General features: G+C 41.6%; 1 protein-coding gene across 2 annotated transcripts; it reads right to left on the bottom strand.

Moving 5' to 3' along the window:
• Positions 1-1,255: 1,255 nt before the first annotated feature.
• On the bottom strand, positions 1,256-23,378 carry ITPA (inosine triphosphatase). 2 transcript variants are annotated; one of them, XM_088482180.1, is made up of 9 exons: positions 23,149-23,378; positions 20,234-20,291; positions 20,083-20,147; positions 19,301-19,374; positions 15,587-15,618; positions 6,228-6,343; positions 3,955-4,031; positions 1,735-1,856; positions 1,256-1,361 (listed from the first exon to the last, which is right to left on the bottom strand). In XM_088482180.1, exons 1-8 carry the CDS (start codon positions 23,209-23,211, stop codon positions 1,751-1,753), a joined length of 591 nt encoding a protein of 196 aa, XP_088338306.1. In that variant the 5' UTR covers positions 23,212-23,378; the 3' UTR covers positions 1,256-1,361; positions 1,735-1,750. The 2 variants fall into 2 exon arrangements, with proteins under 2 accessions (XP_088338306.1, XP_088338307.1); XM_088482181.1 differs by lacking the exon at positions 1,256-1,361 and having other exon boundaries at positions 1,444-1,856.
• Between the last annotated feature and the right edge of the window lie 613 nt (positions 23,379-23,991).

A 23,991-nucleotide genomic window follows, 5' to 3' on the forward strand; every position in this document is an offset into this window, starting at 1 on the left:
CATGGATAATATACATTGTTACATTAGCAACCATAACACCCAGATAAGCAGCCGAGCATAAGCTACCAAGTGTTAGGTGCCCTAGTGGTGAGAAGTAGATGAAAGTAAAGTAGGGAGAAGCACAAGAGATTAGAGGGCCATGCTCGTAAGAGCTTACATTCTAAAAGAATACCCACAAAATTAATTATCCCATATATATATATATATATATATATATATATATATATATATATATAAATATATATATATCTATATATATATATATATATATATATATATATATAAATATAAAAGGGGGGGGGCTGCGGCATAAATCGAAGATACCTGCTGTGGTCCCTTTGCTTTCATTCGCAAAAGCAGCCGCCATAGGTTTCTATTAAAATATGAAATATTGTAATGTGTAATAGAGCCTGCTGTTTAATTAGGAAAAACTATATCAATAGCTACACAAAAACAACAGTTTTAAAAATATAACTGGTGGAGTATTTGAAAATTAATGCGTAAATGAAATAAAATTATATATTATATATATATATATATATATATATATATATGATAGATAGATAGAGAGAAAACACACACAGTGGGAAAGAAGTCTCCTGTACATCTCTGAAGGAGCTGTCTTTTAAAAAAAAAAATTAAAAAGTGGGGCGCTGAGAGTCCCTTTGCAGGCGCTAATTCAGGGGGTGGCGCTCTCATTGTGATTGTTCTCCCCCCCCCCACAGTCAGTTTCCCTGTGGTGGGCTGCTGACAGGTAAGAAGGAGGGGGGGGGGGGCGACATTGGACCGGGGCCCCCACCAATAAGCCCGAGTAATTAGTACCCGCTCCCCCGTCCCCGTCTTGCGCCCCTGTTGACACCACAACCTTCCTGCATCAGTTTATCAGGAGCCTCACATCACTATGCTCCTTATACAGTAGTATATGTACTTGGAGGCAAGTTCCATGAACCATGGCATGATCTTTGTGATTAAGGCTATAGATTTAAAGCAACAAAAATGTTAAAGGCAAAGCTGATCAGTTTGTAACCTCTCATTTGCCCCATTCCTCCCCCCAGGATATGAACACTGCCTATCCCAGGCTCTACCTGCCACAAGTAAAGCACAATCACCTCTTATTTCACTTTCTTTCTGCTGCGAATAATCTGATCTCTTAATAGATTAGCAACATTGTGCATGAGATGAGGACCAAATTGAATAGCCTCTTCTGGTCCTATTCAAACAAACACTAAAAGTTTATTTTTAAAAATATATAAAAAAATTATATAAAATACATATTTATTTAGAATTTTGTAAACATCAAGAACAGATCATAGGGGGATGGGACCAATTGTTTTAAATACCAGGTCATCATGGACTTCAGTCTGGAGAGGAGAAAAAAAGAAAACCACATGTACATAAAAATGCTGCACAATTAATGTATATACAAATGATAAAACAATAACATGGATGTAACAATTTTAATATGGTAACACTCATGAACAGAAACTAAAAATGTACTATAAAACACATAAATATACTTAATACAGACAAAAATATCACTACAATTACATGTTCTAAAGCTCCAGGTCTCTAATATCAGATCCAAGACAGATACTAATTGTCTATAGAGTTCATACCTAGCTACTCGGGTATGAAGTCACAGTTCAATTGCAGTGGTGCCTGCCTTATTAATCTGCAACCAATTTACTGACCACCTATATACTCCTTAGATTACAGGACAGATATGAATCACACCTCCGGTTCTGGCCTCTCAGACTTTAGTAGTACCATTCTGGATGAAGTAGTCGGACAATTCTTTCAGGGCTCTGTACCGATGAGAAATACTATTCTTCACTTCCTTTGGAAGCTCTGCATACCTGTACAAAAAGATTCATTTATTGTGGCATACACAGCAAATTCCAAACGGACACGAAATACATTCATATACTGTACTACCAATTCCTATTAAATGTTTATTTAATATTAAAGGAATGTAATTTTCAAAAGACGTAAGATACTGTATGTTAATCCTTATGCCTGCTAGGAATGATGAAAGTTGATGGAGACAAACCAAATGGTAAGTTGTATTACCGGAAGTAGGTGCTTGCACCAGATGTACAGTATATTCAAATTATATATATTATATATATATACATATACACACACACATATACACAGTCAGGTCCATAAATATTGGGACATTAACAGGATTTTCAGATTTTGGCCTCTATTCACCACCACAATGGCTTTGAAATGAAACGAACAGGATGTGCTTTAATTGCAGACTTTCAGATTTAATTTGAGGGTAATTACATCCAAATCAGGTGAACGGTGTAGGAATTACAACAGTTTCAATATGTGCCTCCCACTTTTTAAGGGACCAAAAGTAATGGGACTATCAACTCAAAAGCTATTTCATGGACAGGTGTGAGCTATTCCCTCGTTATTTCATTATCAATTAAGCAGGTAAAAGGTCTGGAGTTGATTCTAGGTGTGACATTTGCATTTGGAATCAGTTGCTGTTGACTCTCAATATGAGATCCAAAGAGCTGTCACTATCAGTGAAGCAAGCCATCATTAGGCTGAAAAATCAAAACAAACCCATCAGAGAGATAGCAAAAACATTAGGTGTGGCCAAATCAACTGTTTGGAACATTCTTAAAAAGAAAGAGCGCACCGGAGAGCTCAGCAACACCAAAAGACCCGGAAGACCACGGAAAACAACTGTGGTGGATGACAAAAGAATTATTTCCCTGGTGAAGAAAAACCCCTTCACAACAGTTGGCCAAATCAAGAACACTCTCCAGGAGGTAGATGTATATGTGTCAAAGTCAACAATCAAGAGAAGACTTCACAAGAGTGAATATAGAGGGTTCACCACAAGATGCAAACCATTGGTGAGCCACAAAAACAGGAAGAGCAGATTAGAGTTTGCCAAACAACATCTAAAAAAGCCATTACAGTTCTGGAACAACATCCTATGGACAGATGAGACAAAGATCAACTTGTACCAGAGTGATGGGAAGAGAAGAGAAGTAAAGGAACTGCTCATGATCCAAAACATACCACCTCATCAGTGAAGCGTGGTGGTAGTGTCATGGCGTGGGCATGTATGGCTGCCATCATCAATAAATACAATGGAACTGGTTCCCTTGTATTTATTGATGATGTGACTGCTGACAAAAGCAGCAGAATGAATTATGAAGTGTTTCGGGCAATATTATATGCTCATATTCAGTCAAATACTTCAGAACTCATTGGACGGCGCTTCACAGTGCAGATGAACAATGACCCGAAGCATACTGCAAAAGCAACCAAAGAGTTTTTTAAGGCTAAAAAGTGGAATGTTATGCAATGGCCAAGTCAACCCCCTGACCTGAATGCGATTGAGCATGGTGATGTCTATGCGTTCCAGACTTCAGGCTGTAATTGCCTGCAAAGGATTTGCAACAAAGTATTAAAAAGTGAAAGTTAGATTTAGGATTGTTTAGTTTGTCCCATTACTTCTCCCTGAACCTACGGAACATAGACCCGATCAAAGAAGCTGATCCATCACTGCAAATCTGGACCATTGAACCCACAGGGAAAGTGTCAGTGGGGCATTTAGATAGAAGGTTGGCTAGGCCTTGAATAAAGCATGTAGGCTTGCACTCATGGTCCATTTAAAATTCCCTCTGGACACTACGTTTTCTGAAATAAAGATTAGATACCCAAATAACTCTCCAGGTGTGTAATTTCCTCAGCACTGTAAGATTAAATTGGAAAACTGTCTATTCACTGTAAACACAAAAAATGGCATTTGATTTTAACCTTCAGTGCATTGATCAATGCTTATGTTTAAGAATTTACAGAGAAAAAACATTGTCACAGTTTGAGGCTCTCTCTCCCACACACATGATACATAGTAAAACAGTGACATAATGTGGCCACAGTGAATACTACACAATGTAGCTGCTCACGAACAGGATTACTTACGTCTGTTCAAAACCATCTGGCTGGAAACATGGGTCCCATCCAAAGTCCCGTGGCCCTCGTGGAGATACTATGTGCCCCTGTAAGTGACAACATATTTGCCATGACCACACAGAAGCTAGTTTCAAATTCCAGAAACAATTTATAACCAATAAAGACCGTTCAGGTTTGGTTATGTGCGTAAAGTAAACATCTGTTTGATATGAAGGCTATAAGAATTGTACTGCATTATGCGTGTGCTGGACTGTGGAGTGACACTGCAGGCCATTGACAGGTAAGGGAGGGGCGCGGACCAAGACCCCTCCATCAAGTCTGGGCAATTAGTACCCACTCCCCCTTCTTGGCACCTCTGCACGCAGGAAACTGAAGTGTAAGCAGTTCCATTTTATTCACAATATATTAGTGTTTGGATGAACCATTTCCTTTATTTAAAGTGTGAGTCCAACAGAGTGGACTGTCCAGGCCTTTTCTGCCAGTGTTTTTAAGAGGACCACCTGGACTCCCGAGTAATGGATGTGACCAAGATTGCTATTTTACAGCCAGGGCCGGCTCTAGGGGTCAGAGCACCCTGTGCGGCCCATCATATGGCTCCCTCTCATCGCGCGCAACTGAATTTGGGGGCGTGGCCCAATTATCATAGGCCACACCCCCTATGTGACGTTATTTGGAGGCGTGCCCGCATGGCACGCCTCCAAATAACGTCAGGCTGGGGGTAAAGCCCAGCAATCCGTCACTGGCTGGGCTTCCCCCAGCCCTCTTCCGTCAGTGAATGGATGGCGCGCGCATGCGCGCGGCATCCATTCACACTCCGGGGGTCCGGCACCGCCGCACAGCTGCGGCGGTGGGGGTCCCCGACCTCCCAATTAGACCACCCGCGGGCCACTTCGGCCCGCGGATGGAGCAGCGGGACAGTACTGTCCCGCTGAAATCGGGATGCTGGGGAAGGGTGCCGCCCTCTAGGGGTGGCGCCCTTGTGCGACCGCACTGGTCGAACACCCCTAGAGCCGGCCCTGTTTCCAGCAGTCACCCAGAGTCAGCTACTGTTCTCAAACAGGGCCAGATGTGATGATGATTTTTTTTTTCTGGGCCAGTCACTTCCTGTAAAGAGAATATGGGGTCTATTTAGTAAGCAGTGTTAGGAGACAGTGAAAAGTGATAAGAAAGTGATAAGGTGCCAGTTAATCAGCTCCCAACTGTCATCTCACAGGCAGTGTTTGAAAAATGACAGGTGGGAGCTGATTGGCTGGCACCTTATCACTTTTAACTCTGTCTCCTAACACTGCTTATTAAATAGACCCCTAAGGACAGGTAGGTGGAGTCCCTTTGGGAGGACAGGAGCCCCTTCAGATGTCACACATGACTAGAAAAGGTTTAAACAGCGAGTGACTGGCTATCACCCACCATCACCAAGAAATTAATTACATCAAGATCCCATTGTTCTCCCCTAGTATTGAGTCAAATACGGTGCCATGAAAACAGCAGAAGGAGAACTCATCTTGTCCCTGAGACATGACTACTCTCTTGTACATCCCCTCATTAAACTCTACCAATCAGGTGAGACCTTTTCCCAAGACCACCCTCTTGCTGATTTAGATAACTTGTATTAAGTAAATCTCTAATAAAGATAATGTAGTATCTTTATCTGTCTCCTGTCTGTGTGACTTAACCCAAAAGTCTTGGGATACACTCTGAGTTTAGGCTTTGACTCTCAGAGACCTCACAATGAGCTTGTCTTCCCAATCAAGTGCCTGGGTCGCATTGCCATCTTTGAGTCACTTGTATCACCAGTGCTTAGCAGTACAGCGTGAAATGCTATAACAGTATGTATACTGGGGCATATGGACCACTACACCAGAGCAGCTTTTACTGCACGACTGGCACTTGGAAGTTGATCACTGATCGCCTCTAATAAATACTCCCATAGTACATGCAAAAAGAAATCAAACCAAATGTGGGACAGGCGATGGACAAAGCATAATCGCCAATCCATTGCCTACACAACATTCATCATGAGAACTTGTGTGTACAATGAACAAATTTTACATACATATCAATTATCCCAAATCTGAGAGCTGGGTATTGCAGTGTTCACTATGGGCACGACTCTTATAGACCAATCATAGTGACTGAGCTCATTGAATACTGCAGAATAAAATATGGCATGTCTAGAGAACCATCAAAAAATTATGCAATATACAAAATGCTTTAATTATTTTTATTTTTTTTGGAGATTTCCTTTAACTACAGTACATGAGAATAACAGACATTACACATACCTGGGTTTTGCCTCTAAACAGAAGTACAGGCTCATCTGGATGTCCAGTGCTATAAGCAAATGTGCAGAGGGCATATGCAGACTTATCCTCAAATCCTGCCAGCATCTGATGCAAGCCTGTACAAGGAATTATACAGAAGGTGTAAAACATTGAGGTCTTCACTTTCCTACATTTCCAAATACACTTTCTGATTTGCAAAACTTATAGGTCTTTGTCCACTTTTTGACAGCACAAACTTCCCCTTTTTATACACACTACTGTTCAAAAGTTTGGGGTCACCCAGACTATTTCGTGTTTTACATGAAAACTGACTTTTATTTATCAAATGAGTTGTAAAATGAATAGAACTTGTTGAAGCCGGATGATTGGCAGATCTTAAAATTAATATCGAGTGACGTCATTTTAGGTTGCCTCTGACGACGCCATCTTGCGTAGTCAGCATGAAATCATGGTGTGTGATTCGAATATGCTATTATTAACATCGTGCAATCGCATTACCACTGCATAGTGTTTAAAACCCTATCATACCCCATACGCACGGATACACATATAAATATATATATTTAAAGACTTCATATTCAGCGATGACAGACTTGTCTTGTAGACATGTCTGTGACAAATAATCAAGAATACACAAAGATACTGTGAGTGTTTACTTCAAATATATACACAGTATGTCTGTGGCAATTGAAATTTAACACAGACACTGATATGCACAATTGAAGTGTCCTAATGTAGATTAATAAACAATTGCCAGACGTGTAGCTATTGTTAACAAATATCCAATGCTGATGTATTTTAGTTGTATGAGGAGAGCCTTTTGTTAAAATTATCAGATTGTTTTCCAAGGCTTGCTCCATCCATGAGCAGGTCAAAACTCCATTGTCCGTCATTCCTTTAGTCCAGACAGAAGTAAAAGAAATAATGACCAGTTTGAGGATGTATGTATGTGAATGCGTGTATGTATGTATATATGTGTATATGTACAGTTAAACAATCACATGGGTATCCACAATGCGTGCACACATCGATATACAGTTGCAATTATAAATAGAAACACACAGCGCACCTTTTTCCGCTGCATGAAAACACAAACGTACCACACATTAGCGAAACTACGCAATATTCTTACACTTACACACTTACATAAAAAGGTTCCCTAGCAGTAAGGTTAATATTCAAGGTTTATTCATTATTAATTATGTAATGAAGCGACTGTATTTAAGATCTCAGGTTTAGTACATGATAATTAAACTAGGGGTAGGGGGCTGGGGAAGCACTTCTGCACTAGGTTTAAGAAAAATATATATACTTGTGTAATGGCCCCAATTAGACAATTTGTGGTACATATGAAATCATTCTATGGGGGTGCTGCCAAGGACAATAAGTAGGAGTTTACAAAAAAAAAGAGAAGAAAAGGGTATTGTCTCTTTGTTGGCACACATAGAGGATAATTATATATAAAATATAACTTTATTAAATAAATTATTTTAAAAAGTTTTCCATCTTATTAGTGAAATATTCCAAGAAAAAATATAATAAAAACATTGAAACAAATGTGTCATCAATTGATATTAAATTATTAATAATTCATTTGTCTGTGTCCCTTTCAGTTATGTTTCTGAGTGAAGATTCTATTAAATGTTGTTGTCTCCAGTGTCATTAATCGTAACATATATTTATATAGTTGAAATCAATTAGCCCTGCATGTACCACCCACAATTGTAGCTATATATACTGTGTTGAAACTAAACCAAGATATAAATTCCATTGGTGATATTATGCTGCCATCTATTGATTATGGTATGCCATTACACCTTTATTTGTTAAATATAGAAAAGAAACCAGGTTGATTTAATGGGTGCTATATTATGCACAATGTCCTCTATGAGGGCCACATATTTGTATTCATGGAATATTGTCACATGGGAACATGTATCCAGTTCCTGATACAAATCTTAGTGTCCCCTATTGGGTTAAGAAATGAACAATCAACTGCAGCAATCATATAAATTAATAGGTTTGATAGTATCTAAGAAGTGTTATATTGAGAAGTGTTAATAACATATCAATCAAAAAGCATTAACAATTGTACTAAATGGTGTACATCACATATTAAACTTAAATTTATATGTAAGTATGTTATACCTCTATTGTGGTGTCTCCCATAAGGGTTATAAAGATTATATTTATATTATATTAACTCCTCTTATGGGGCTGCAAAATACATTAATGAGTTATAATGCTAATTCAAATGATATATAAACTATCAGTGACTCGAAGGAAGCTATAATAACTAGTATATAACATAATCAGCTTGATTAATAAGGGTTGTATCTTACAGCTCCCCCTATTGGGTTCTATTGAATTGCATCACATTTAGCTGGTTGAAATCACTTATTATAGCTCCCCCTATTGGATTACATCACACTTTGCTGATAGAATTGATTTATTACAGCTCCCTCTATTGGATTGCATCATAATTTACTGATAGAAATGTTATAAAATTTTAACTAATTAATATGCGGACATCTTAGTGCCCTAGTTGATATTATTGCTTAATATCATAAGCAATAATATCAACAAATATAAGAGTTCTCTTGTATAGCTATAGGGTTTATTTGTGCAGTAAGTTACTATGTTTGGTTTGTGCTCAGAATGTGGCACCCCCTGTTGGTTTTAATTATACCTAATACAATACAGTGCTATTGTTGTAGCTCCCTCTATATGGCTGCAAAATTGGTTTAATAAACTGTTAATCACTCAGACTAACATTACTGAGTGTCTAATGTGGGTTCCTCATGCCCGGCTGCAAGGTTTAAGTAGTAGTATTGGAGTAGATTATATATATTCACACTATTTGCTCAGAGTAACACTATAACATAGTATAAGTACTAGGAAAGCATGTTAATGCATGCCATTTTCTTCACTGTGATAATCACATTTGCTTATACACACAGTGGAGACACAACATAGGACACTATCAGCAGCAGGAGCTGCAAAACGCCGACGTACGTTTCACAAACTCATGAAACGCACCTGAAGCTGGGAACCAATGCATTCTGCTATGTGCAAGCACTTTTATTCTGGTTTATTGAATTGGCAGTAAAAAATTCAGTTCTCCTGGGCTGTGAGCTACATGGGGTAATGCTTAGCTACATTTAAATTGTGCTGTCCTCAGGTAAAAGGATTACTAATTTGCTAAAACTGGACATCCTGAAAAGTAATATTTTAAATGTAAACAGCCCTATAAATATACCAAAAAAGTCTAAGTGGTGCTCTAAACAGAGCAAGTGTCCCTTGGCTTATATAGCCCCAATGGTGCACATGTGGGAAATAGTATGCCCTTGATATGCGTTTATCCAGAATAGAGGAGTGTAGTGCCCCAAAATGTATAATTCCCAGTCTCTTTTCCAAAGTCCTGCTTATCCGCTCATCTCTGTATATGTCTGTACTGGATAATCTGTTGCAAAATGTCTATTGTAAAAACTTCACTGTGTTCCTGCTTTGGTGTGTGCACCCTTTGCTCCACTGTAAACACTCCACCTCAGCACATGAAGATATGCCCCACACGTGAAATCACAGCACCTCATGGGAGAACAAAACAGAATCAGCTTTCCTTTAAGGCAGTGTTTCCCAAACTCGGTCCTCAAGGCACACTAACAGTCTAGGTTTTAGTGATATCCATGCTTGAACACAGATAGTCAAATCAAAATAACTGCAGTACTAATTAAGACACTTGTGCTCAAGTATGGCTATCCTTAAAACCTGGACTGTTGGTGTGCCTTGAGAACAGTGGTTGGGAACCCCTGCTCTAAAGGGAAAGATGAGAAGAAATTTACTAGGCCAATGTGGTCCAGTTCTTTTATTGGTCTCAATGCTTCCTCGTTCACTTCTATGGTGGGAGCGAGTTGGTGGAAGGGGATTGATTACACCAATTGTAATTAGAAAAAATTGGTTTACGGATTCTAAAAATGTATATACTGGCTACAGGTAATTTACACAAGCTTATAATAGTATACAGCAGTTCAATGAACAAACTTAGTTGTTGGTAGAAGTGTCCCAACGAGTTTCATCACCATGTAACTTTCTCAGGGAAGTCAGTGAACTGCTGTTTCATATTATAAGCTTGGAGATCAACACAGTTTTGTTAGGAGTTCCTTGGCAGTGACCGGGGGAGGCATGACGGAGAGGTGGGGGAATTAGGCCCAACAGCATCGGACGTGTCGCTGTAAGGGACTGCCTCATAAGTTGCAGTTCCACTGGCACAGGCGGTCATGTTGCTCTAATTCCGAAGGTGTGGCTGATATCCGATGGATGGCGCATCTTTGTCTGCACATCCTCGGATTTGTACAATGCATCCAACCCCCTGTGTGTGTGACAATTTTACCTTATTGGGATACTATACTCATTTATCCTGGATAAACATTAATTCACGACATATTATATTTACAAAAGATCGATTTTTTTTTAAATTCATTAAAATCTGTGTGTTTCTGGTGCTAGATCACACATTTACTAATTCTTAAAAAAAAAAAAAAAAGAGTCTATATTTGATTGAGGCTTTAGCATCGATGTTGCTCAATTTTAAATTGATTAAAATCGACCTTTAGTAAATATACCCCTTACTATGTTTTAGGGATGAGCGGGTTCGGATTTCAGAAATCCGAGCCCCTAGGAACTGAAATCGAGGCAAAACGTCATCATCCCGCCTTCCGGATCTCGCGGGTTTTGGATCCTATAAAAGGTCCCCGCGTCGGTGCCATTTCTCACTCCGGCTGTGGACAGTAGAGTGGGAGTTAGGGCTGGCTGGGCTGGGCTGTGTTGTGCTGCTGGGCTGTGTCCACTCCAAAGTCCATATGGGCTGGCTGGGCTGTGTTGTGCTGCTGTTGTCCATAGGGGCTGGCAGGACTGTGTTGTGCAGTCAGTTATCCATAGGGGCTGTGTCCACTCCAAAAGTCTATAGGGGCTGGCTGGGCTGTGTTGTGCAGTGTCCCATAAAGGCTATAGTCCTAAAGGGGTGCTGTAGTGTTGTCCAGGGGGTGATCTGTCCATCAGGGGTGCTCCACCCAAGTGCAAAAAAAAATTTATTTCTGTGTTTGTGAATTGTGTGCACTGTAGCTGCACGTGCATCAACAAAGGAGCAGCTCCAAGTGTGCGCCTGTGTCATATGTAAAGGGCAGCATGGCTCGTCTGTGTAACCCCCAAAGTGCACTTAAAAAAAAATGTTAAAAAAATTATTTTCTGTGTTTTGAATTGTGTACTCTGTAGCCGCACGTGCATCAACAAAGGAGCCGCGCCAAGTGTGCGCCTGTGTCATAAATCAAGGGCCGGCTGGCTCGTCTGTTAAAGGGTGGTGTAACCCCCAAAGTGCGCTCCACAAAAAATAAACAATTCTTCTTTTCTGTGTTTGTGTGCGCCTTAGCCGCACGTATATAAAATAGGGAAAGATCAAGAACCACTTCCTCCTAGTGCTGAAGCTGCTGCCATTAGTCATAACAGACGATAAAATGCCATCAACGTCATCTGCCAAGGCCAATGCCCAATGTCATAGTAGAGGGCATATGAAATCCCAAATGACAAAGTTCAGGAAAATGACCTTAAAAAAAACAATTTAAATCATCTGAGGAGAAACGTAAAACTTGCCAATATGCCATTTACTAAACGGAGTGGCAAGGAACGGCTAAGGTCTTTCCCTATGTTCATGACTAGTGGTTCAGCTTCACATGATGATGGAAGCCCTCCTCCCGCTACAAAAATCAAATGAGTTAAGCTGGCAAAAGCACAGCAAAGAACTGTGCGTTCCAAGAAGATATCACAAATCCCCAAGGAGAGTCCAAGTGTGGCGGCGGTTGTGATGCCTGCCCTTCCCAACACTTGACAGGAAGAGGTGGCTCTTTCCACCATTTGCACGCCCTCTGCAAGTGCTGGAAGGAGCACCCACAGTCCACTTGCTGATATTCAAATTGAAGATGTCACTGTTGAAGTACAACAGGATGAGGATACTGGTGTAGCTGGCGCTGGAGGAGGAAGTTGACTAGGAGGATTCTGATGGTGATGTGGTTTGTTTAAATCAGGCTCCGGGGGAGACAGTTGTTGTCCGTGGGATGAAAAAGACCATCACGGTCATGCCTGGGCAGAAGACCAAACATTCCACCTCTTTGGTCTGGCAATATTTCTATCCAAATCCGGACAACAACGGTCTTGCCATATGTACCATATGTAAAGGTGGAATAAGTAGGGGTAGGGACGTTAACCACCTAGGAACATCCTCCCTTAAACGTCACCTGCAGCGCGTTCATAAAAAGTTACTGTCAAGTTAAGAAACTTTGGCTAAGACCGTAAGCAGTCCAGGGACACCTAAATCCCTTTGTCCTGTTGTATCCAAGCACCTGCAAACCACACCGTCAACTCCCTCCTTGTCAATTTTCTCCTTAGTCGGGATCGGAAGTAGTCCTGCAGGCCATGTCACTGGCATGACTAACTCTCCAATCCGGGATTCCTCCGGAGGATCCTGCATTGCTACGCCTACTGCTGCCGCTGCTGCTGGGAGTCGTTCATCATCCCAGAGACGAAGTAGGAACACCACTACTTTTACTAAACAATTGACCCTCCAACAGTACTTAGCGAGGAGGATGAAGTACGACAGCAGTCATCCTGAAGTAAAACATATAACTGAGGCCTTGACTGCTATGTTGGTGTAGACGTGCGTCTGGTATCCGCCATTAGTGCAGTGGGATTTAGCCAATTGATGGAGGTAGTGTCCCCGGTACCAAATCCCGTCTAGATTCCACTTGACTAGGCAGGCGATACTGAGACTGTACAGAGACGTCAGAAAAAGTGTCCTAAAAAATGCGGTTGTACCCAATGTCCACTTAACCACAGACATGTGGACAAGTGAAACAGGGCAGACTAAGGACTATATGACTGTGACAGCCCACTGGGTAGATGTATCACCTTACGCAGCAACAACAGCAGCAGCTCAGAACCGCCAGCTCGTTCCAAGGCAGGCTACGCTGTGTATCACCGGTTTCAGTAAGAGGCACACTGCCGACAGCCTCTTAGAGAAACTGAGGGAAATCATCGCCCAATGGCTTACCCCACTTAGACTCTCCTGGGGATTTGTGATATCTGACAACGCCACCAATATTGTGCGGGCATTACATCTGGGCAAATTCCAGCACGTCCCATGTTTTGCTCACACAATAAACTTGGTGGTGCAGAATTTTCTGAAAAGCGACAGGGGCGTGCAGGAGACGCTTTGGGTGGCCCGAAAAATTTCCGGCCACTTTCGCCATTCAGCGACTGCGTGCCGAAGACTGGAGCGCCAGCAAACACTCTTGAACCTGCCCCGCCATCACCTGAAACAAGAGGTTGTGACGCGGTGGAACTCAACCCTCTATATGCTTCAGAGGATGGAGGAGCAGCAAAAGGCCATACAAGCCTATACATCCACCTATGACATAGGCAAAGGAGGGGGTATGCAGTTGAGAATGATTTCCATGTTGTGCAAGGTTCTCCAGCCCTTCGAACTTGCCACACGTGAAGTCAGTTCAGACACTGCCAGCTTGAGTCAGGTCATTCCCCTCATCAGGCTTTTGCAGAAGCAGCTGGAGAAAGTGAAGGAGGAGCCAAGACGGAGCGATTCCGCTCGGCATGTGGGACTTGTGGATGAAGCCCTTCATTCGCTTTTCCAGGATTCCAGGGTGGTCAATCTGTTGAAATCAGACCACTACATTTTGGCCACCGAGCTCGATCCTAGGTTTAAAGCCTATGTGGTGTCTCTCTTTCCGGCCGATACAAGCCTGCAGAGGTGCAAAGACCTGCTGGTGAAAACACTGTCAGCTGAAGCGGAACGTGACACATCAGCAGCTCCTTCTTCATTTTCTCCCGCAACTGGGGCTGCCAGGAAAAAACTTGGGTATCCTAAGCAACCCGCTGGTGGTGATGCAGGGCAGGCAGGATCAAGTTTGGACATCTGGTCCGGACTGAAGGACCTGGCAACAATTTCTGACATGTCTACTGTCACTGTAAATGATACTGTCACCACTGACAGAATGGTGAAGGATTACATCGGTGACAGCATCCAAGTAGGCATGTCAGACATTCCGTACCTGTACTGGCAGGAAAAAGAGGCAATTTGGAGGCTCCTGTACAAACTGGCTCTATTGTAGTGGAGTTGCCCCCCCTCCAGTGTGTACTCCGAAAGAGTGTTTAGTGCTCCTGTGAACCTTGTCAGCGAAAGGTGTAGGAGGTTGCTTCCACAAAATGTGGAGAAGATGATGTTCATCAAAATGAATTATCAATTCTTCCAGGGAGACCAGCCTCCAGAACGTACAGAGGGACCTGTGGTGGTGGATTCCAGCGGGGACAAATTAATACTCTGTGAGGATGAGGATGTACACAACACTGAAGAGGGTGAGGAATCGGTGGATGAGGACAACATCTTGCCTCCGTAGAGGACCAGTTTGTGCAGGGACAGATTAATTGCCAGCTTGTTTTGTGGGGGCCCAAACGAACCAATCATTTCAGCTACAGTCGTGTGGCAGACCCTGGCGCTGAAATGAATGGTTTGTTAAAGTGTGCATGTCCTGTTTATACAACATAAGAGTGGGTCGGAGGGCCCAAGGACAATTCCATCTTGCACCTCTTTTTTTCTTTGCATTATGTACTGTTTGGGGCCTACTTTTTCAAACTGCCATCCTGTCTGCCACTGCAGTGTCACTCCTAGTGGGCGGCACAAACACGTGGCCCATCTCGTATCGCTTAGCATAGTCATCCAGCTACCTCGGTGCAACCTTTTGGCCTAAAAACAATATTGTGAGGTGTTCAGAATAGACTGGAAATGAGTGGAAATTAATGTTATTGAGGTTAATAATAGCATAGGAACAGAAAAACCCACAAATTCTTTGATTTTAGCTGTTTTTATGCTTTTTTCCAAACAAAATACGGATTCAAATCCCAGAACCCAAAACACGGAAGGGTGGTTTTGGCAAAACCAATCCAGATCCAAAAACATGAAGAAAGATTCAGATCCAAAACACAAAACAAGAAAAGTGGCCGGTGCACACCCCTACTTTGTTTAGAGAGCCACACAGACCTCTTTGTTACTTTGTTCTTTTATGATCAGGATGTTAACAGCACAACAGGGGATTACAATCCCACTCCTGAGATCTTTTATAGTCAATTACCGTTTTATTTAATTTTATCCCTAATAACATAAGCAACTAAGAAATTAACATTTTGACATTAAAGAAAATATTGTATCATTGTATTTGGTAATAAACAGGAAACAGCATCTCAATACATTGACTGCTAATGGTGTTAAGCTTTTAAATATCAAAATAAGCATACGGTACCTTCCGGTTTTATTTTATCAAGAAACCATTTTCTGCAACAGAGAAGAAAAAGAAATAAAGTAGCAAATGTAAACATATTAGCCAATACCCAAAGTAATTCAGAATTATTTATTTTTTTAAACGACCAAAAATATGCAGAAGATTTTGGTGATGAAACAGCGAACAAGTAATCTCTCCCTTTAATATGCATCATTCACAGGGGCCCTCAGTCAGGTAAACCATTTGTAGTAAAGCACATCCTAAAAACACTAATTGCACAGAGAACTGTGGTATGTTAGGTCGACCGTTCTCATGTCGACCTACATTAGGTCAACATGCTTAGCCTATCCCCAATGACATTCATCATGCCTACATGTCCCTGTTGGCCCAGCAGTTACTTACCTGGTCCCGGTAGCAGTAGCGTGTCCAGTGTCTTCTTCTGGGTCCCAGTGGTTATGTGAAAGTAATTTCCTGTGGCGATATCTGATGTACCAGCATGGTGGCAAGTATACCTGCCCTATCCCTAATCCATACCCCTGACCCTCCTCTAGTGCCTTAACCAACCCTTACCCACCCCACTCCTGCAGCTTAACCTACCACTGCAGCCTAACTCTAACCCTTCCTGTGCCACCTAACCGTTGGCATTCTGAGAACGTCAACATTTCACATTCGGAGGATGCTGATCTGGTGCCTGTCGACAAGTTGAACCATGTAGAAATTGTACCATCACTTTTTTTTTAATTGATGCCATAGTGATGAACAATGAAAACCGTGTATGAAAGCATAATTATTTTCGGTTCTTGCCATACATGAGTGGATGGTTTTAACCCCATTTCCACAACTATAGTTATACAGGATATATACTGTAAGCCCCTCTCATTGTGCAGATATCCATCCCCCTGATGAAGTCTTGACAGGGCGAAATGAATTGGAACGAGTGGCTGAACACCTCTATAAACTTGTCAGACTTGTTTTCTAACAGATAATCTGTTTTCGTTCTATTCTGATGTACCCATTAGTATTTGTCTGCTTTGTGGTGTTAAATAAAATTGTTTAGATAAATTACACTGCTGTCTCTTATATGAAGCAGACAATCACCTAGTCCATGAAAGTTACATTTACAGATGAGTCTAATTATTGTTGGTGCAGACTTATTTATGTGCACTAATCAGATAGATAGATGATGTACACAAGCACACTTCTACTGCTGGTAATACAATTCTGCTCCACTTTTTCTTCTTTTGAGCGCTCATTTATTTGTTCTCTTGAGAATGTATGTATGTATGTACAATATGTTTGTGTGATTATAATATATAAATCAATTTATTTATTTGCATGAATTTTCGTTTTTCATGCGATAAGCATACATGCTGCATCCTCTCTAAAGGGGAAAATACTGTAAATATCATCCAAGTGCATCTGTGCCACCATGGGCCTCTAGCAAAAATACTACCTTCTCAGTATATGTCGACAAATGTTAATAAAAACAATATATATATATATATATATATATATATATATATATATATATATTACAAAAAATAAATTAAATACTTAATTTAAGATATGTGAATATAGCAACTACAGATGTGTCCACATACATCTAGCCTCCTTGAGCATTAAATAGCCCTTCTAGTCGCACCATGACATGACTCGGTAGCGCAGAGCGTCTTTTCATGTGACTTTTACCTTAAAATGCATCTTATTTTCAAAGCAATATTAATAGGACGCACAAACAGTTTATGAAATGATATGTTGCATGCCTATATTCTATGTGTGACCGCGGGTGTATCTGCATGCGAAATGCTACGCTAGTGTCACAGTCGTTGACACTATAACGTAGAATTTTGTATGTAAATACAGTCGCACACAGAATATAGGCATGCCGCATATCATTTCAAATCAGCATAAGCTGTTTGTGTGTCCTATTCACATTACTTTGCGAATAAGATGCATTTCAAGGGAAAAGTTTGCATGAAAAGATGTTGGTGCTACAGAGTCGCACGGCGCTAACACATTATGTGTAATGTGGCTTGTAGCACACGGGGGATAGATGTATGTGGACACATCTGTAGTTTCAATGAAGGCCTGTGAAAAAAGACCAACCGAAGTAATCCAACCGATAAAAAACAAACAAGGAACTGCGCTAATAAAAATATAACTAGCACACACACACACACACACACACACACACGGTAGGAAAATATTGTATAGACATGTTTTAAAAATTCAATGTATACAAATTACATATAAAAAAAAAAAAAATTTGAAATACACAATGATCACAATAGTTATTAATTTTATGAATAACAACTGTAATAATTAATAAGGTCTCTAAATTTAGCACACAGCAGATGGTTATTTGTACATATGCAGGTTAGAATATTATCCACAAAGTCCCTATAATGGCATAAATGGGCTAGAAATTCAAGTTACTTATATAATGATGGTGTTCCCCAAAAGATTATACAGTTTGCTTGTAAATGCACTGTTCCAGATTAGCAAATGTAGCGTATATTACCAGAATGTGCTCCGGCTGCTTTCTGTATTCCCAAGTCAGGCAAGGTGGCCACCCAATCTGTAGTGCCTTACAGCCGCACCAAGTATTTCTCATACACAAGTATAGATAAAAGTTCTCCAATGCCAACAAGTGGCGTAATTCAGAGATGTACACAAACCCAATGGTTTACGTACATCTCCAATGGTGTGACATATGTGCATGCGCAGATCTTGTTCAAGATCGCTCACAGTGCCCTGGACGCCGCAGCCTGATGGACATGGTGCAGTCATTTGAGTGAGGCAACATGCAGCATTCCAGAAAACAGGGGCATGCAGAAGCCAATGGCTGCATCTTCGGATGCAGCTTCATTGGCTTCAGCAACATGAATTCCCATCATCCCGAGTAACCACAGGGTTATTCAGATAACAGATATTCACGCAGGTGATCTAACGCTGCTTCTGCACATGACATTATGACGTTGTGCAGTGGGGGCTGGGCCGCCAGAAATGGGAAGTGCAGCACTTCCCACAGTGTCCTGAAAACGCTCAAAGCAGCTACACAGATTTCATGGTGCGTGCCTGGCAGTGGGGCAGCGATGGTGCAGTCCACAAAGCCCTGCACTCTGTGCGGCAGAACCACTCACACAGCCCTAGTTATGGCCCTGATTCCATACATAACTGCGAAAACGTCCACTGATATGCTCCATCTTCTTTTTGCCTGGGCAGCTTTGCGATATCCAGCTGTCCTGGTGATGCCGTTACATCAGTTTTTCTGACCTGGAGCTGAAATGCGCATGTGAGCAAAGGACCAGTAATCCAATGGAACCCTCCCCGGGAAAGTTTAGCATAAAGTAGCCCACAGGGCTATAGCTAACACCGTCTATTGATAGCATTTGTTCGTGGGCACAAGCTCTGGAAAGTGACGTTTTCTGGAGCCTGATACACGCGGCCACATCGCAGACTCACAGAAACCTATATGGGGACGGCTTAGCCATGGGTCTGCTGCGGATCTTTTTCAAGCATATGGGGAAGTATATAGATGTGGTAATATTTCAGATAACTGCCATTTTTCAGAAGTTTTACCTCAACAAGCTTTTAATACATATCGCACAAAATATTTAAAGGGAACTATATAAAACTGAAATCATAAAACTTAAATGAAACTTGTCCTGCTGCCACTTACATTGTAATCTTTATACAATCATTAACCAAAATGTAATTTTATTCAACACTTACATATAAGGGCCAGGAAGACCACCCAGAGCATTAAAGCACAAACATGTGTCTTCAACTATAACTGGACCTTTAATCTAGGAATAGAAGAAAAAAAAAAAATCAGTATATATGAAAACTTAGGATTCTGCAAATAGCATTCCCCAAGTGAAAACTCCAGACCCTTTTCATGATACCTATCACACCATAATGTCCAACTGTTTTATGTATACTTCCCCCATCTACACCTCAAACCTGCCGTCACAGCAATGATCTGACAAGTCTGTAGACTTGTGTTTCTCTGCAGGTCTTTCGAATACACTTCAATGAGCTTTATTTGATGCAATACTTTACCTCATATTATAACTATTTTTAAATATGTAATAAGTATTACCATCGTCAGGCAAACATTATACATATATTAAAAAAACAGTGCACTTTTGTAGGGTTGTATTACATTGGAGGAAATACTGTAGCGTGTTTTTTAGATTATTATAACATTTTAATGAATGAAAAGGGATGGTGATGGGGACGGACGTCCTAAAGTATTTTATGGCAGATCCATAAACCTAGATACACTTTCATTTTCCCAGACAGTACCATAGTCCAGGAAGTGGTGGGCTTAGCTGACAAGCTGCTGCTGTGTAGTGAGAAATGAATGTTGGTGAATACTGTAGCTAGCACAGGTCCACTATTTTTGTGGCTAGTAAATGACCGTTAATAAAAGCAAATAGGTTGCTATGGTGACTGTTATTTCCTAATACCATTGTTTTGCTGCATTACAAACGTATCATTCCTTTGTATACCTGTGTGGCGGCTTCCTTACACTTCTGAATTGAAATGTCATCAGGTTCTCCCTGGTATTCTGGCACTGAATGGGAAAGAGAAGGAAACACACTGTGACAGGCAGGCACCATGCAACCTCGTACTAAAATGACAGATTAGAAAAATACTTACAGTCGATTTTCTTAGCAACTATTTTACATGGGAATTTATCACCAAGGATTTGAATGACCTGTGTAAGACAAATGTAAAACAAAAATACACTAGTTATGCAGTTGCTTGAAAGAAAAGACAATACAAAGCAAAAATAGTATAATATATATATATATATATATATATATATATATATATATCTATCTCTCTATAGTGAGAGATAAAGAGAGAGATAAAGAGAGAGAGAGCGTGCCGCTCACAGGTCTGGTAAAATGAAAGAATCAGACTGACAACTTTGTCTGCCTTGTTCAAAGTTGTCAGTGTGATTCTTTCATTTCACCAGACCTGTGAGTGCCGCCTCTCTTTTTCTGTTTATGTAAGCGGGTGTTCTGTTGAACTTCCAGGAAGGCACCAAGGCAAGTAATTGTGTTGCATCAATGTGGAGTGCCAGCTCATCTATCTATCGCTCTCTATAATATATACGTGAAAAAGCAATGCCTTTATCTTGCGCTAAACTAGACAACTGTAGAAAGCTGCACCCGTTAGTAGGAATCATACAATAATACACATACAAAAAACAGAGGGTGCTATACAGAAGAAATATCAAAATAGAAGTGATGAAACCACTGTTATGAACAATTTCCAGTACATCAATCACGACAATGCGTTATAATTATTGGTATGTAGTTTTTTTTATTGTTCTTACATATCTCCACTAACTCTGGGGGTCAGGATGCCGCTGTCAGTATTCTGACTGCCGGGATCCCGTACCCAACCCTTCCAATTAATAAGGATTATGCTACAAATTAATGGTTTACTGGAGGACCTCCAACATGAGACACCCCATAACTGACAAGCTGCTGCTGTGTAGTGGGAAATGTGACAGGGCTGCACTGTAGATAACGACTATCGTTTAGTGCCCCCCAGAGTGTACCTACCATCCACTCACGTCCACCATATCCCTCCCCCCAGCAAAATAATATATTATAGGAGCCTCATTCGTTATAGGAGGCTCCCATATTCATTAATATTCTAATATGTCAGAGCAGGAGAAAAGCCCAACTTAAAGTAAAAAAAAAAAACAGCAATGGAGAAATATAAATCTTGGTAAGTTTATGCTCTGTATTTTAATATATTATGATTTTTTATGTAAAAAAAAAAAAAAAAAAAATGAGCGGCAAGGAGTTCCAGTATAGAAGCACTAACGTGAGAACTACTGTGGGTGTCTGATGGCATTAAAGGGGCACGCAGAGGTGTCTGATGGCATAAACAGGGCACGTTGGGGTTTCGTTTTGCTGCTAAGATATTTCAACTGTAAATAATGGTGAATGTTTACACAATTGTGGCATATTTTCAAGGGAATCAGTATGATTAACCGGCAGACGGGATGCCGGCGGTCAGAAGACCAGCAGTGGCATCCCAATGGTGATTATCCCAACAGGGGCCGGTAAGTAGCCTAATCCTCCCCGCCCTAATGGTGCCTAACCCTAACCCCCCTTCTTCCCAAACCCTAACCCCCCCCCCCCCCCCCCTTCCCCGCAGCCTAACCCTCCCCGGTTGGTGCCTAACCCACCCAGGCTCCTAAACCTAACCCCCCCCATCCCTGACCTAACCCTTATACACAGACTTACCTTCGAGATGCCGGCGGTCGGGATGTATCCTGACATCCGGCATCCCGTCAGCCGGCATCTTGACTGGATCCCATTTTCAAGTCACTCATTATTATATTAATAGAATACTTTTATTAATCAAAATTATTTTGTATTTGATAAATATGTAATAGGTTTGCTGATACCATCTTCTTGCGTGGAAGCAGAGATTTAATTTTTGTTATTAGTGCCAGCACACTGGTTACATTTTATTACTGATAAACATTTATTCTAATGAAAAAGTTGTCATCCAGCACCTTCTTTCCACTTAATTAATGCTAGCAGTCACCTGTGTTATAATCCTTTTACACCGCCGGTTCGACCCGGGTTATTACAGTGTCAACCCAGGTCACGGCTCAGTGTAAAAGGGACCAGAGTTGGATTCCCGGGTCGAGTAACCTGGCAATCCAACCTGGGTAGAGAGCAGGGTCAGGAACAACCCGTGTAACCCTGCAGTATAATCGGTATAACCAGGGTCATTTGACCCGGGTTTCATTTCCAGAACGGGGAGATCTGGATTTCCCAGCACTTGGAGATGATGTAACCTCCAAGCACCGGCAGAAGAGTTCCGCTGCACATGGGTGCAGTGTGAACGACGCCATAACCCGGGTTGGTGCCACAGTGTTAAAGGGGTCTGCCCAGGTCTGACCTGCTTTGGAATCACAGTTAACTATAAATTATACCCCTTTCACATTGGTATGCCGGGTGGCACCCGGGACTTTGTTCACACGCCCATCCCAGGTGTGACCCAGCCGAGACTGGTGGCCCAACCAGGCACGAATGCCAGATCGATGACGCCACCACCATCACGTGGTGAGCCAGCCCTTAGAGAAGACATCATCTCCAAGCGCCAGTTCTTCCTATGCAGAGAACGGGACCTGGGTTACCCGTTCACACTGTCTTGCGTGCCGAGTTGAAGACGCGTTCAACCCTTCTCGTGACAAGGTTTGAAATACGGTATCTCCACCCAGCTTATTTCAACCTGTCCCTTTCACACTGCACAGTACCGGGGTTGCTGCACGTTCCAGTGCAATATCCTGGGTTATTGCTTGTAGTGTGAAAGGGGTATAACACAGGTCCTGTTGCTGATTAAAACCAGTTGAAATGCAGACTTGAAGTCAGCCAGCCTGTGTAATTTATAGGTGTCCCTGATTAAAGGGATAGTATAGCAACCCTAGCATAAAAATTGTTGCTCTGCTGTTGTTGGGACTTATAGTTCCACAATAGTTGCTCAGCCAAGTCCCATGTCCTCCCATAACTAGCAGCTGAGGCGGGGCAGCGCTCTACCTCTTCCAGCTTCTTGGCGTTCCCCGTCACAAACACGATGCTCCTGTTGCTCGCTGCAGCCATGTCAGATCCTTCTCGTGTTCTACACCAGGAAAGAGAGCATGGAGCCGGTTTCAGTCAGGCTCTACCACCGCCCCCAGCCCAACACGAACCATCCTAGCACCAATCAGGCTGCGGACGCTCCTCTGACTAGTCTCCTGATGACTCGGAAGCAGTGTGGCTGGGAGGCAGCAGGACATATGCAGAAATGATCTGTAGTGATCTCAGATTGCCGCCAGGTGGCGCCGTTACACCGAGACAATAATACACTTCCCTGCACTGTGGAATGCAAAAACCTTTACAGAAGCTGCAGGTCATTCAGAATGGTGCGATGGGAGCACAGGTACTGTAACCATGGCCAACAGAAATATTATGCATTTCAATTCTCTAGCACAGCAAAAAGTAGAAGGGGTAGGATCGAGTCTAAGCACAGAAGGTAGAGTCTTATTACACGGGATAACAATTGCTATAGTTTTTAAATAAAACCCACCTAGTTAAAGAGATATGTGATCTGATGGATTATCTCTGCATGTAATATAATTAAATATGTTGGTGGAGGTGATCCCAAGAGTAATTTAAGATATACAGAAAAAAATAAGAACTACTTATTACACAGTCAGTGCTCCATAGTATAGACTACTAGTCCTACTGGTTGTTAAAGGGTAGCAGCACCCACTCATGCACCCCTCTCTGCAGCAAGCATCTTGGTCAAGTACTAAGAGTAATTATGTTATCTGCAAAAATGATTATTACAGTAAAACAGTGCTCGGCATTGTATAGTGTAAGGTATTGCAGATAGGAATT

This window comes from Taudactylus pleione, unplaced genomic scaffold, assembly GCF_031769625.1.
Source record: "Taudactylus pleione unplaced genomic scaffold, aTauple2 ptg000017l, whole genome shotgun sequence".
Classification (NCBI taxonomy): Eukaryota; Metazoa; Chordata; class Amphibia; order Anura; family Myobatrachidae; genus Taudactylus; species Taudactylus pleione.

Excerpts from the sequence above, each read along its gene's own strand:
- ITPA (XM_088482180.1), bottom strand. The coding sequence starts at position 23,211 with ATGGCTGCAGCGAGCAACAGGAGCATCGTGTTTGTGACGGGGAACGCC. Across the intron at positions 19,375-20,082 it reads GTAAGGAAGCCGCCACACAG|ATTAAAGGTCCAGTTATAGT; the intron begins GTATACAAAGGA and ends TTCTATTCCTAG. Across the intron at positions 15,619-19,300 it reads GGTCTTCCTGGCCCTTATAT|AAAATGGTTTCTTGATAAAA; the intron begins GTAAGTGTTGAA and ends TCTCTGTTGCAG.